Below are 16,143 nucleotides of genomic sequence, written 5' to 3'. Positions count from 1 at the left end.
CAGACAGCCATGAGCAAACCAGTAAGATTTCTAACAGCGACTGAATGCTTAAAGATGTTAGCTTCACCCTAATCTTTGTTTCATGGCAGTGGATTGTACTATCAGATTGCAGGATTATAACACTTACCTCATACGCATGAAACCTGAGGGCTAAATAATATATAACATTTCAAGTGTATCACATTTGAAAAAGTTAAAGGTGATGACTTTGACATATATACTGGAAGAGGTGATCTCTATACTGCTAATGAGATTGTAATCTGATGTCACCACTTTGAGAGCTATTTGACTCTACGCAATAAAGATAAAAATGTGCATACCCTATGATCTGGCACTTCTACTGCTGGGCGGAGACACACCCTACTTTAACTCTCACAAGTACATGCTTAGTGAAAGAGGTATAAAAATGTTCATTCAACATTGTTTATTATAGTAGCAAAAATACTGAAGAAACAAGTATCCAACAGTAGGAGAATGAATAGATGGTGTGTGACAATCATATCATGGGAACAGAATAGCGTGTTAACAGTTCAAATAAATGAAAGGGAACCATAAATGTAAAAACAAAAAGATCTAGGAAATAATACAGAGTGGAAAAAATACATGTTGTAAAATGATAAACTACATATGATTGTATACATTTTTAATAACATACAGAACATTATATGTTATAAATGTCTCTGTGTAATAACATTAGGACAGGAAGGTTACACACAAATTATGGTAGTGGCTTTGATAGTGGGAAAGAAGGGGTATGGAACTGGAAAGGGAAAAATAATGGCAAGATTTTGTTTTTAAGTAATCTTTACACACAGTGTGGAGCTTGAACTCACAACCCTGAGATCAAGAGTTGCAGGCTCAACTGACTGAACCAGCCAGGCACCCCTAGTGAACATATTTTCTTAAAAAATATTAATTAGTCAAATAATCATTTTCTGAATGAATTCCCTCCCTCCAAAACCGAAAGTAAGTTCCTGCTCAAAGTCCTTAATTGGATGTCTTCTCCAAAGTAACCAAAATTCCAATCAAATAAGACGTGAAAGCAACACCTTTTAAAATTTTTAAAATAAAAATATAAACTACTTCTGCACAAGAGGATCATTTTCTCTAACTCAATGTCTTATTTTTGGAGTGAAGACATTTATATTAAGGATATAGATTACTTTTGCTTTTTTTTTTTCAACTTTTTTTTATTTTTTTTTATTTTTGGGACAGAGAGAGACAGAGCTGAACGGGGGAGGGGCAGAGAGAGAGGGAGACACAGAATCGGAAACAGGCTCCAGGCTCCGAGCCATCAGCCCAGAGCCATCAGCCCAGAGCCTGACGCGGGGCTCGAACTCACGGACCGCGAGATCGTGACCTGGCTGAAGTCGGACGCTTAACCGACTGCACCACCCAGGCGCCCCTTGCTTTTATCCTTATAAACATTCTATCCCTGTAGTTAAAATCTAATCATGTTTAATTTTCCTATTAAGTTCTTAACGGCAGCACACTGTGCCAATTACTTCTTTAATAGGAATAAGCTGTCTTCCAGTGTGACAGTAATAACATAAAAGGGAAAGTGGGAGGAAAAAATGTTCCCTCAAATGTTTCTCATAATTAAGCCTTAGTTCCTTTTTTAAAACAAGCATTACTTTTGAAAAAGATCAATAATGTGGTTGTATGCATACTAATAAAAAATATTCCCCTGGTTAAATAATACATAATACTGGAAAGTAAGGAATAAGAAAGGACCTCTTTTCTCTTAAAATAATAAGTGGCTTAGATGGGGAAGGAACACTAATTTACTAACACTGGATTTGACAATAATCCATACACGTTATATACCTTAATAATGGCACTTTGCATTTGTAAGGTGCTTTATGGTTTTTAAAAAACTTTTTAATCAGTATATCATTTGGTGCTTAAACAATGCACTCACTGAAGCTGGGGCAACCTCTAGCCAGTAAGGTCCTACGATGGTTTGCCTGAGGAGCTACGTGTGCATTGGGTTTAATTAGCAAAATGGTCTGGGTAATTAGTTACCACTTACTGCAAATTTTCTAAGGAATTAGCTCCAAACATTTGCCTTAAAAGTTTGACTTTTGACAGATAACAACACTATTTGTAAGATGGGATCTAACATATAACCATGTCACAAATTTTTACTTTCTCATTTATGTGGTATTTTAGGAAAGTATTTTATAACATATAGTAACATACATGTTTAGGGTTTGTCTCTTCCAGAAATCCTAAAAGTTTACATATAAACCCAAGAAGAAGTGAATGGACAATGTAGAAAACTGCTCTTGGGAAAAAAATAGTTTATTTCAGAACATTTAAAATAAGCTACTGCACTCTTATGCTTTTTCCTAAGCATCAATACAGAAACTTAAAACCTAGAAGAATGTTCTGCCGTACATTCTGGTAATCTAGTCTTTTCTTATTCAAATAAAGACTAAATGTTTTCTAAGTATTTGGTTTTACTAATACATTATGACTGGAATCACTCTGAAGGAGAAAATGCCTTTTTTAAAAAAAGCTTTGGGGTGCCTGGGTGGCTCAGTCGGTTAAGCGGCTGACTTTGGCTCAGCTCATGATCTCGCGGTCAGTGAGTTCAAGCCCCGCGTCGGGCTCTGTGCTGACCACTCAGAGCCTGGAGCCTGTTTCAGATTCTGTGTCTCCCTCTCTCTCTGCCCCTCCCCTGCTCATGGTCTGTCTCTCTCTGTCTCAAAAATAAATAAACGTTAAAAAAAAAAAAAAGTTTTATTTACTTAAGTAATCTCTAAATCAACGTGGGGCTCAAACTCATGACCCTGAGATGGAGTCAAGTGCCCCTCTGACTGAACCAGCCATGCGACCCCCAAAATGCCTTTTTGTGCTCAGAAATCTCCCTACACCTGTATATTCCAATGAGGTATAGAAGAGACAGCAGAATTTACCTGGCAGCCTTGATAATAATTTCCAAGAAAAGAAATGTATCAAAGAAATAAAAAGTGGCCCAACTACTGATTAATGTTAACTAAGTGATGACAATCAATGATGACAAGTAAATTCTGATGGTCAGGAATGTTACAGTGTTCTAAGACTACCCCAGTCACCCAGAGGCACAGATGTATCACACGGGAAAGGACAGTTGCTGTCCTCCATGAAATATACCTAAAATGTGGTAAAAGTACTTCATAAATACAGAAACTTATTACAGACTTAGTGGTTACTGATGGTTAAAGTTTTCCTTAACCTATTTATATTTTCAACTGGTAGTTTCTCTTGGAATTATGTTTCATTTAATTATTACCAACCCCAAATTTGCTTTCATTTGATCTAAAATGGTCTTTTAAGCGGTAGTCGTGTTGTAGGATTTATATATACAGTATTAGGTATTTTCATAACTTTCTACCAGCCGTATTATTTCTTTTAAAATAGAGCAATTAAAATACACTCAATACTCTAAGTGGCATCTGATAAATGCTGAGCAGAATGGAATAATTATTTTTGACTCTCACATGTATACCCTAGATCACACTGAAAAAAACTAGCAACAGTACCAACTTGCCCAGCTACACCATAATCTCAAGTAATCATTTCAATTAAATTCTCTAAGACTGATGTGGTGCTTTATTAAAAGAAAAAGTCAGCTGGAGCTAGGAAGAAAATAAATACTTTCTAAATGATACGAAACAAAATTGGCTTGTACATATGGCTTAATAGAAAAGTTCTGGAAAAATTATGCTAAATTTCAGGGAAAAAGTACATTCACTAATAATTTTAAAATCTGCCTATACAGTTTCCTGAGCACCTTTTCCATCTCTCTAGGCACCTGTTCCCTGCTTTAAGTAGTCAGCGCTGTTTAGTTTTTCTTGCCAACCACCCCACAGTAAAAGAGAAAGATTTAACCTCAGTTATTTACATTATTCACATTTGTATATACGTGATTTCCAATGTCGCATTTTAAGTCTCTTATTCTAACTGGAAACATCTCATCCTTGTTTAAAACTTTAAAAATATAACCAAACAACTGGAGTGTTGGAACAAAAACCAATCTTTCTGAGAACAGGAAAAAAAAAATGAGTAAGGAGTACCATGTTTGTTTAAATTTATTTTAATTTCTATGGTGTTATTCCCGCCAGGAAAACTCCATGATAAACAATAAACAGTTTATTTTAGAATTGAGAAAACTGGAGGCGGGGGGGACAACTCCCCCCCAAAACCCCAACCAAAACAAAAAACCAATCTTTCTTTCCCTATCTCCCGGGGTGTCCAGATGGCCTCGAACAATACAGGCGGAGACCTAGTCAACCCATGGGTGATAGAGATTTGTCCCTGGCAGCTGCCACAGACATGGCCCACATCCCTTCTCACAAGCTTCTTACAAATCTCAAAACTATCCTGATGCCAAGACACCTCACTCTTTCTTGCCCCTTTCACTTCCCCTCTCTTTCCCATCTGAACTTAAGTCCTTCCCTTTTCCTAACACTGGTTAGACAATAAAATTTTTTTATTAAATTTCTGTAAAGAACAGTGTATCTCTCAGGGTGTCTGGGTGGCTCGGTTGGTTAAGCATCTGACTTTGGCTCAGGTCATGATCTCACAGTTTGTGAGTTTTAGCCCCATGTCTGGCTCTGTGCTGACAGTGTGGTCATGTGCTGATAGCTCAAAGCCTGCTCCAGATTTTGTCTCCATTTCTCTCTGCCCCTCCCCAGCTCACATACTGTCTCTCTCTCTCTCTCAAATATAAATAAACATAAAAAAAAAAAACCCCAACAGTATATCTCTTTACCTGTCACGAGACTCCTAGGGTGTGTGTGTGTGTGTGTGTGTGTGTGTGTGTGTGTGTGTGTATAAATAAATAACTGGGCATGATGTGTATTGTAATTACTATTTCAGGATATGGTTCTGTATCATGATTTCATCTCTGCTAATCTAATATTTTAGAATTTTCTTTATTATTTCTATGTCGGTAATAAAATTTCTATAGTCAAATATACTTCTAAGAAGCTTCACTTTTATCAACAGAAGTATTTTTCTGTATCAAACTAACCATCCCACCTCTTCTATTTACTATTTGGTTTTGATCTCTAAATCAGGGGTCATTAATCTTTTTTTAAACCCTTAATCTATATTGAGACCAGATTGAAATCTGTGAAGCTTCTCTGCAGAAAACTGCACACATCTTGAACATTTTGTATAGAGAAGGAGTTGAAAAATTCAAAATTCTCTGAGGTCAGATGGTAGCTGCACTTGTGGTGAGGATAATGTAGAGAGAAGCTGGATCACCGTGGTATATACCGGAAGCTAACATAACACTGTATGTCTGTCAAGTATACTCAATAATTTTTTTTTAATTAAAACAACATCTAGGGCGCCTGGGTGACTCAATTGGTTGGGTGTCCCACTTTTGGTTTCAGCTTAGGTCATGAACTCACAGTTCAAGTTTGAGCCCTGCGTCAGGCTCTGTGCTGACAGTGTGGAGCCTGCTTGGAATTCTCTCTCTCCCCCTCTCTCTGCCCCTCCCCCCTCACTTGATCTAACTGTCTCTCTCTCTCAAAATAAATAAATACAAAAAATTAAAACAACATCTGATTTTGAAGGCAAAAAAGAAAAATTCTCAGGTTCATCCATGAGACCCACAGTTAAGAACTCCTGCTTCAAGTGAATTTCAGGACCTTGCACTTACTTCTGGTAAAATAATTTTGCTAAAAATTGACATTTCTTGAATTTCTAAGATCCCTTATTATTCCATTCATTTTTTAATCCATAAAATAAAACTGTTTTCTACTTATTGGTTAAAAAAGAAAGCAGGGTGAACTATAATAGAATGCCTCTGTAATTAATGTTTTCTTCCTTGTCTCAGTTCCTTTTGGGTATGATGTGCTAGGAAGATCTACATATATCTGACTCAAATACAATCTACACATGTCCAGAACATACACCCAACAGTCATGTATTTTTGCTTGGGCATCAGAATTGAGCTTCATTTATAGATTACAATTTAAAAGTTTATTGAAGGCTAGATAAGCCTCTTCTATATGAAAATAAAACCGTTCCTGGAGAAATTCTTTCAGGGCCTGGCACACTGCCTTATATATAGTAAGTGCTCTGTAAGTAAAATGGACAACACATGTGAAATGTAGTCAGTACAGTTCTCAAGAATTACTTCTTATCTTACACATGAACTTCATAATTTGTCAACGTTAAGTCACACAGTGGACTCAACTGTAATTTTATAGTCCTCTCTTACACACCAAAAACGCAAATTGTAACATTTAATTTTAAGTTTTAAAATTTTAGTTTCAAATTATTCCAAATTTGTACTTCTATGTGTAAAACTATGATGGTTTATCTATATGAAAACATGTACCTATCTACTTGCAGTGAGTATGTAATTTGAGTAGTTTTCCGCTTGAATTGAGGGCTTTTGTGGCAATTGTGATCTTTCAGTGGACCAACTGCTCAGTTTGTAACTTAGCTGCCATGGGTTGAGTGAGATCTTTGGCCAGGAAATACAGTAAAGATAAATGGCTTATAAAGCGGTCAAATCTATCCAAGCCTCATCAGCATCATGCTTTGATATAAATACCTACACATATTTGCATGATACTCTTTTTTAAAAAGCAATCTACTTTTAAAAATCTCAAGAAGCTGCAATATTCAATAAATGTTTTTGCTGTCGTTTACGCAAATGAACATGTTAAAATGTTAAATATTAAAATACTAAAAATTTTAAAGTATAAGTTTCAGCTAAATTCTCAATTTAATCATTTGGAAAATCTTATGTGATTTAATGACTTAAAAACAAATTTCATTTCTATTCATACAAATCTGCTTTGCCCAAATGAGTATATATTTATGTTTGATGTCTGCCCTTAATCACCCTTGCTCAGAGTGTCAGGCCATCAAGTAATCATAGTGCCTCTAGAATACCATTTTGAGAGACTTTTATCACTCAGTGAAAATAACTACTTCAAATGATATTTTCATATTAAAAATTCAGCATAAGAATGATTTTGAGCCAACTATTTTCACTATTGATTAAAAATTTAATTTTAAAACACTGCTTGAGATAATACTTTAAGTTGGATATATGCTGAGTACTAACACAAAACTCGTACCTGTAATGTACATGTGTGACTGTTGGTTTCCTGTATCCAAGGATCCAGGTTTGAATATCTATGGGTTCAGCTTTGGGATAAGCTATAGTTGTATCTATTATCCACTGGAGGCCTTTTGACTTGCTCTCTGAGGACAAAACAAAACAAAACAAAAAAACACTTAAAATTAGATCAATTTTTACATTATTTACAGCAAATAATATAGTATAAGTAAAGCATACTGATGTATCTTTTGCTTTAAGAAAACAGATGAACTTTGGTTGTTACTGTTTTATATGATATAAGGATGTATCATTTAGTGTATCATCTTCATTTAGGATGAAACCAAGCATTTCCTAATATATTATAAAATGGCTGAATCTCAAACAAATTAACAAATAACAGAGCACTATTATTTATTGGACATGCACCATTCAAGCATTCAATACAATTACTTACTATCAAAGTCTAATTTATATTTTATCAGTCATAAGAACTGGCCTATCAAAAAGTCAGAAGCTAAGGTATCACACCACAAAAGTAAAAAAAAAAAAAAAAAAAGTAAAAGTAAAAAAAAAAAAATTAATAAATACTGGAATAAGGTCCCAAATTAAGCATTTTAGTGTCACACGATTGTCAGTTGCTGTTTTTATTTAACACAAACTCCTCCCATTTTAGCAGGAGTTCTATACAAATAAAGCAATAAAGCTGTCCACCCTTTGGTAGGTACAACAGGTAACTGCTATTGTGAGAGGCAGTAAGAAAGTTCTGTTCACTTTGGTCCTCTGCATGCTGCTTTTATTCCCAGCATGGAATTAGAGCAAGAATTGAGAGATGAATCTTCCCAGAGAGTACAGATAGCCAGACTTGTGTGATAGTCTGTCCTTTGTTTGAAGTATTTAAGAGATCTCTAAAAAAATAAAACTTAAACATAAGACTGAATGTGCATTAAGAATTAATGATATTTTACTTGTGTATATCAAATAGCTAAAAGCTGACCTTTGAGTTAAAAAAATTTTTTTGATAATATTCTGAAGGGGAAAAATACCCATAAAAATAGGTTTAAAAAAAAAGAAAAGAAAGAAAAGAAAGGGCACCTGGGTGGCTCAGTTGGTTGAGAATCCAATTCTTGATTTCAGGTCAGGTTATAATCTCATGGTCATGAGATCAAGGCCCACGTTGGGCTCCACGCTGAGCATGGGGCCTGACTGGGATTCTCTCTCTCCCTCTCTTTTCTGCCCCTTCCATGCTCATGCTCTCCCTCCCACTTTTTCAAAAAATAAACTATCAAAAAAAGGGTTTAAACAAAAATTAGGTAAAATAATAATAATGTTTAAGTAACCTATTGGTAAAGGAACAGAGTATTTATGTAAGGAAACACATTTTAACAAGTTACCAATGATGTACATGCTGAAATGATTAGGAGTAAAGTATATACTGATGTCTGTAACTTACTTTGAGTGCATTAAAAAAAAGAAGATGGACTAATGGATGGATAGAAAGGTAGAAAAAGACAGGATAAAGTAAATATAGCAAAATGTTAATTACAGAATCTATTTGGCCAGCTAGTGGTATATGTGCTGCCGAAGCAAGCACTCAGCGAGTGGATATTAACTACAACATTCAGCTTTTGTGGATGCTTAAAAAGTTTTATAACAAAATGGTTGGGAAAAATCATCAGAGTTCAGTTTAATATATATTAAATCACACAATAAACAAAAAAATACTAACCCTTAATCAGACACAACTTAATTTTGATATGTGTATGGATCACATATTAAAACAGATACAAAGGCCTGTTTTGTGTTTATATGGAACAAAACACTAAACAGTGAATATGAATACTAAAGAAAATAAGACACAAAATACCAAAACATAGAGAAGAAAATGGTAAAATACAAGTAAAACTAGTTTTAGGGTATATAACTTTCTAGAATTTCTTATTTTTCCTAAACATCTAGAATAAAAATTTTAACTAAGGTAAGATAAATTATAAACTACTTTGCTTTGGTTATAAAAAGAAATTGTTTCCCTCCAAAAGAAAAAAAATTTCTTCACTATTGTGTGATCAATATGACAATTGCCCCTACCTTTGAGATCTAGATACCACAGGGTATTATTGACTGGATAAAACTATTGCAAAACAGCAGTCTTTATTAGTGCAACTAATTCTATTTGGAAGACCTTTGCCTTCAAGCCTTGGCTTGGCTGACATTGCCACAGTGGCTGTCTGAAGCTATTCTGAACTTTCCTTTTCTATTAAAAGATTATTTCAATTTGTCTTTTTAATAGATGATGAAAGATTAAGAGAGCTGACTGCCAAGCAGCTGCTTAAAAAAACACATGAATGGAAAACTCAGTGCAATCTTACAGGCATTATCTCTATGTCTGGTCCTAACCCTCATTTAAAAACACATATTTCTGAGGGTCAATCATTTCTATTTTTATTTTATCTGAAGAATATATTTTTTAAATAGTAAAACACTACTGAGGAAACAGGCCTGGTGAGTTTCTTTCAGTTTTTTAATTTATCATTTGTCACCAAATTTCACAGTATCTCATATACTTGTTCAAAACAGTCTTCGTGTTACTGGCACAAATACCTTCTGCAAACCTTCACAATGCACCAGGCTATCTCCAAGACAGTTGCATCTTTGAGTGTGGTTTGCATTTTCCTGGCCATAAAAGTAATACGTACTCATTATAAAAAAAATTCAGGGGGTGCCTGGGTGGCTCAGTCGGGTGAGCGTCAGACTTCGGCTCAGACCATGATCTCAGGGCTCCTGAGTTGGACTCTCCACCATCAGCACGGAACCAGCTTCAGATCCTCTGTCCCACTCTCTCTCTCTGCCCCTCCCCTGCTCTCTCTCTCTCTCAAAAATAAATAAACCTTAAATTTTTTTTTTTAAATTTCAGAAAAGTATTAAGAAATGGGGGAAAATCATCCATAAAGTTATAGCTCTGAGAAGCAATCACTGATAACATCTGGAATCTCTCCTTGAGCTCATCTCCTACATTTGACACATTTGAGCTCATAACAGTTTCACTAGAGTTGTATGTCCCTCGCACTCCATTAACATGATACAGCATGAGCCTTTTCCAAAGCCATAAAACCCCTCTGTAGACATCATTTGTAATGGCCGTGTGGTTATATTGTGTTGGATGGATATTTGATATTACTTCTCTGTTCTCCCCTCTATTTCCAATTTTTTGCTATTAAAAATAATGCTGAGAAAAAATTAAAAATTAAAAATAAATATATAAAAATAATGCTGGGATAAACCCTTTGGCCGGTATTTCAGATTATTTCCTTTTGATAAGTATTATTTGTAGTGGAATGATGGGAGTCATTTGAAGGCTCTTCATAAACCTTGTGAAACTGCATTAAGTTCATATTCTTAAAAACAAACCCTCAAAACTTTCTACGTTTGATAAATGAACGAAATATACATTATTACTATTTCCATTTGCGTATCTATCATTAGGTTTTCAAATCAGTCATTTCTATTCCTGTACCTTTAACCTAGCAATTCCATTCTAGGAATCTATACTACAGACTTCCACAGATATGTAAAGATATTTATATGGATGTTTACTGCAGAAGTGGGAATGACTAGAAGCATGGGTAAGCAGTGTAAGGAAAGACACCTTTGACTTTATGCATTTCTGGGTTATGTGAATAAATGATTATAAGCATGAACTCTGTAAATAGAAACATTAAAACATTAAATTTTCATCTTCTCCTTGAGTATTATTTCTATTTGATAAAAATTATAAAAAAGAACAATAATGTTATCTTCTGGAACTCCAGATAATCCCTGAGTTCCAACAAAAGAAAAAAATGCGAAAAACCATCATACCTAATTCTTTAGCATCTCCTTCTGATGGACTTCCATTTTCCTGTCGTGCTACAAGTGCACTCAAAATAATGTTTGTTGCCCCGATCCTTGGCAGAGTGACATGTGTAAGAAATGGCAAGTTATTTTTCTTGGCAAATGCTTGACTTGTTTCTCGCCTCTTCCTGAGGAAGCCCCCTTCTGGAAACAAAACAATCCATTTTCGATCTCTGCTCCTATAGTTATTTTCTAGGTGCTTTTTGAGAAGAAGAAGCTGCTGGTCACGATGTGATTTTCCCTATGAAGGCAGATACATATAGAATAAGTAGATATACATTGGAAATTAAGATGCCATAAAATTAAATAGAAACAACAGTTTCTAAAGTATCGTGATGTCCCCCCTCGAGGCTCCCTCCCCTTCTGACCACAGTGGTAAAATCAAGTGATTAGCACTTATATTACATTAGCACTCCAAAAGAAAAACACTCCTCTACTTGCTCCTGAGAGTTCACTCATTCATCAGATCAGTGACTATTTACAGAGCCCCTGCTGCTCAGCAGGCACTGTACTGTCCCACACACCGGAGATAGAGCGGTAACGAGAGACCCTCACGGAACTGACTCAAATGGAAACGACAGAGAACTACAAAGTGTAAACTCAGTTGCTGATGTGTTAGGAATAAAAAGAGTAAGAGGATAGAGAAGGCCGACAAGGTCAGGGTCAGCAGCCCCAAGGAGGCGAAACTGGAGCAAGGAGCTAGTAATGTGAGGGCCCCAGTCAAGTGGAGAGGAGAAGCAGAGTCTTCTAGGTGACAAGAGCAAACAGGACAAAGGCCCTGAGATGGGAAGCAGCTCTGCATGTTCAAAGAACAGTTCCAAGGCCAGTGTGGCTGATGGGTGAAGAGTGAGGAAGACAGAGGTAGGAGGGGAAATTGCAGAGAGGCTCCAGCGTGTGCTTTTATTCATCTCTCTGCTCAGAAGCACCAAGAGTGTTTCCAGAAGAAACCAGATAATTGCACAGCACAGGAAAAACAACAATGTTCTGCACATAAAATTGTCTGGAGTAAAGTATATGTGTTTTCTCACACCTACATTCACAGAGCTTAGAAGTTTTTCTACATACTTCCAGCTTTGTGGTCTCCAGAAGGTTTCCAGAATTTGTGGTTCTCATATGATGCTTAATCAGATTCATCAGTTATTCATTAAGTAATTATTATGTGCAAGGCTGAAGCTGCTAAATATATAAATACCAGAACAGTGAAGCATTACCATACATAAAAACTCCTGCATATCGTATTTCAGTTTTTGAGAAAATAAAGCGTGTGATCCTTAGCATACAGGGAGATACTATCATGTAGTGCTGACTGGATAAGAAGGTAGGATTCTTTCTCAGACAGTGAACTAACCCTAATGCTTCGGACCCACTCTCAATCTACCTTTCTCTAACAAACCCATATTCATTCTTTACATTTGTGCCAAATATCATCTTCTACTCTACAGTTTTTCTGGATTCAAAAACATAAATAAATAAATATTTTCCGTATTCATAAAAAGCTGATGGATTCACTTTTCCTAATACGAGTCACCAAAATATATATATTTATCTATCTATCTATTTATCTATCTATCTATCTATCTATCTATCTATCTATCTATCTACCTGTCTACCTACCTACCTACCTACCTACCTACCTACCCTACCTACCTACTGGTAATTTAGATACCTTCTATATCATAGAACAATGACTTGTAAATAAAAATAATAGTGAAAATACAGATGATGATAGGGGTAATTGTGATGAAAATGACAACGAAGGGGGCAGGCACTGTTCTGAGTGTATACTTAATTTAACCCCCACACCCACCCAATGAGGGGAGTACCTATTATTCTCATCTGAAAAATGAGGAAACTGGAAATTTAAATAACTTGCCTGATTCACATGGCTAAGAAGCAGAAGAGCTGGGAATGTGGCGGGTGCTTGATAAATCGTTACTAAGCATTGCACTGTTTAGATAGGAGGAGGAGGATAGAGATTAAAGTATTTGCAATGTCACCATTTCACTGCTTGAGCATACTCAAATTCAGATTGAAATAAATGTTTCAGAGAACAAAGATTCGGAGGAAGAGCTCCCTAAGATAGTGTAACTGGCTCTATCTATTATAATTGGTCTTGTTATGCCCATGTTTATAATAAATTGTCAGTTTAATCAGGCTATCACTGTTAAGAAAGAATACTCATTACTTACCTGTCTTATAAAGAAGTCTCCATGAATCAGAGAAACAATTCCAAAGTTTGTATACTTAAAAATATGGTCCATCAGCCACATCATTTGAGCAACGACCTAAAATATATAAAAGCAAGAAATAATTATACGTTAAACAGAAGCAACCTGCTATAGTCTAGCCAGGTCTCTAATTTTTAAATATAATTATCCAGCCACACTCTTAATTAACCTAAATATCTTAAATCTAGTGCTTATTTCTACAATTAAAGCACAAAGTCTCTATGAACAATTACTGGTACTGATTCCAAGTCCTGAAATCCCAAGTATGTTATTGTGCAACAAATAAAATTTGTTTTCTTTTCTATTATTATTATTTTTTTTAACGTTTATTTATTTTTGATAGACAGAACACAAGCAGGGGAGGAGAAGAGAGAGAGGGAGACACAGAATCTGAAGCAGGCTTTAGGCTCTGAGCTGTCAGCACAGAGCCCAACGCAGAGCTCAAACCCACAGACCATGAGATCATGACCAAAGCTGAAGACAGTCGTCCAACTGACTGAGCCACCCAGGCGCCCCTTTTCTTTTCTTTTAGAGAGAGAGAGAGTGAGCGGGGAAGGGGGCAGAGGGAGAGAGAGAATCTTAAGCAGCCTCCACACTCAGTGTGGAGCAGGACATACAGGGCTCCCATGACCCTGGGATCATGACCTGAGCTGAAATCAAGAGTTGGACACCCAAATGAGCCACCCAGGAATTCCTGAATTAACTTCTTAAATTTGGACTTAACCATTCCAAATTTGCTCTCCCTAAGCAAAGTCTCTGGTAATTCTTACAGAACTTGTAAAATTATTTAGAAACAATAAAATGGCTAATGTTACCAAATGAGGGCAGTAAGTTTAATAAGCACTAAAGCTTTATAAAATGGGACTTTAGTATGGAAACCAATTTGACAATAAATTTCATATTAAAAAAATAATAAAATAAAATGGGGTTTTAATAGCTAAAATATTAAAAGTTATAAATTATAAATATATAAATGTATTTTACATATAAATGTAAAATTATAAAATTTTATAAAAGTACAAAAATGTCCAAAATACACGAACATTTAAAATTTCATTTAATAGAATGATTTAACATTCTATTACATTAAGAAGAATATTTGTTACTTTATGCAAGGCTATCCTCTTCCCTAGCAAAAACATATTTACAGAACTGGGGCCCCTGGGTGGCTCAGTCATTTGAACATCCTAATCTTGTTTTCGGCACAGGTCAAGACCTTGTAGTTCGTGGGCTCAAGCCCTGTGTGGGGTTCCACACTGTGGAGCCTGCTTGGGATTCTCTCTCTCTCTGCCCCTTCCCCATGCTCACTCGCTTTCTCTCTCTCACTCTCTCTCTCTCTTAAAATAAATGAATAAATTAAAAAAATTTACAGCACCTCAGTTCTTAAACACAGAAATAGTATCCCTTGCTGATAAGAATTAATATTCATATTAAGAGCGTGAGACTTTATTTCAAACAAATTTCAAAATTATAAGTAACTATAAACAGGGGTCTAATTAATAAACTGGTTAATTGTTCTTCCCTGCTGAGGAAATAGCATTCCTGGTTATAATCCTTAAAGGAATTAATTAAAAGCTACAACCTCAATCAAGAGTGCAACAGAGCTCTACTTTGGTTTCTATGGGAATAACATATGTAAACTTCACCTCTAAACACCAAATTATATGAACTTAAATATTAGGAAAAAAGTAAGCATCAATACCATTGCTGCTTTTACAAAAACACTAAAAAAGCTGACAAAGAATGTAACATTAAAGCTTCCAGCATAATTTTTCAGCATCACTAAATAGGTCAATTACACAACTCATACTTCATTCACATTACTATGTTAAATCACTTTACAAAATAAAGATACATGCCCAGTGAAGTACTGATTCCCCAAGTCAACTAATACAGAATAAAATGATCACCAACATCTCACTTTTCAGTCTTGTTTTGTAATGATGACTACTTGTTTAAATAAACTGAAATCTGAACTAAATGGAATCTGTTGAAAAGTGCCCCAAGGAACAAAACAGAAAGCAAGTGACTTCAACCTATAAAATACTTGAGCTTTATACACAGTATGAAGTTTAGTGGCAATTTATTAATTTCTGGGTTTAAAATACCAACACTAAAGGAATGAGCTTTACTTGTTCTAGCTTTAATGTATTTAATGTATATAACTTAACCTTGTACTTACAGTGGATTTGCCTCTTCAGTTAGAAGGTCACCTAAAACAAATCAGTTCAATAAGATAGCCAAGCTATCTTCTAAGATTTGTATGGATAATTCTGTCCTAACTTATTTTATTTATTTTTTAAAGTTTATTTATTTGAGAGAGAGTGCATGCACACACAAGTGGGGAAGGGCAGAGAGAGAATCCCAAGCAGGTTCCGCAGCATCAGCGCAGAGCCTGACGCAGGGCTTGAACTCACTAACCGTTAGATCATGACCTGAGCCGAAATCAAGAGTCAGACTCCCAACCAACTGAGCCACCCGGGTCCCCAAGTCCTAACTTATTTTAGGGGAAATGTTACAAGTCAGCAAATGTTTATTACATGTCTAATAAAGTTCTTTTGACAAATAAAAAAAGTTTTTAGTTTTATCATCAATTGCCATAAAAGAACATGCCTCAAGTCACAGATACTTATTTAAAAGGTACCAGCACATTTAGAAAATACAATTAATCCTTTGTTTCATATTCCTCAAAAGAAGCTCAGTAAATACCAGCTGCCTGAAGCAACTCTTGTCAACGTTTCATAGGCCTGTCACTGAGAAATTTCTTAGGTATCTTCAAGAAACAAAATTGGCCCATATCAATTATTCTTTATCCGGAAGCACAGATTTTCTACATATCAAAAGATCTAGAGAGGCTTACATGAAGGACTCCGTTCTTTATATCCTTCTGAAATTATAGTCAAGTCAATGGTTCTCCCTTTTAGAAATTTCTAAGGCCAATTTTGGCTGTCA

General features: G+C 35.5%; 1 protein-coding gene across 2 annotated transcripts in view; it reads right to left on the bottom strand.

Annotated features, from left to right (window-relative positions):
* The window catches only part of LPGAT1 (lysophosphatidylglycerol acyltransferase 1), a 78,033-nt gene that overhangs the window by 26,350 nt on the left and 35,540 nt on the right, over positions 1 to 16,143 (bottom strand). For both annotated transcript variants that reach the window (XM_058700874.1, XM_058700875.1), the window contains 3 exons: positions 13,153 to 13,248; positions 10,931 to 11,204; positions 7,092 to 7,218 (listed from right to left, as the gene is read on the bottom strand). In XM_058700874.1, coding sequence (XP_058556857.1) covers positions 7,092 to 7,218; positions 10,931 to 11,204; positions 13,153 to 13,248 — 497 coding nt within the window. The remainder of the gene's footprint in view (positions 1 to 7,091; positions 7,219 to 10,930; positions 11,205 to 13,152; positions 13,249 to 16,143) is intronic.

This window comes from Neofelis nebulosa, chromosome 15 (assembly GCF_028018385.1).
Source record: "Neofelis nebulosa isolate mNeoNeb1 chromosome 15, mNeoNeb1.pri, whole genome shotgun sequence".
NCBI lineage: Eukaryota > Metazoa > Chordata > Mammalia > Carnivora > Felidae > Neofelis > Neofelis nebulosa.
The sequence above is the reverse complement of the archived record's forward strand: the minus strand, read 5'-3'. Positions and strand labels throughout refer to the sequence as shown.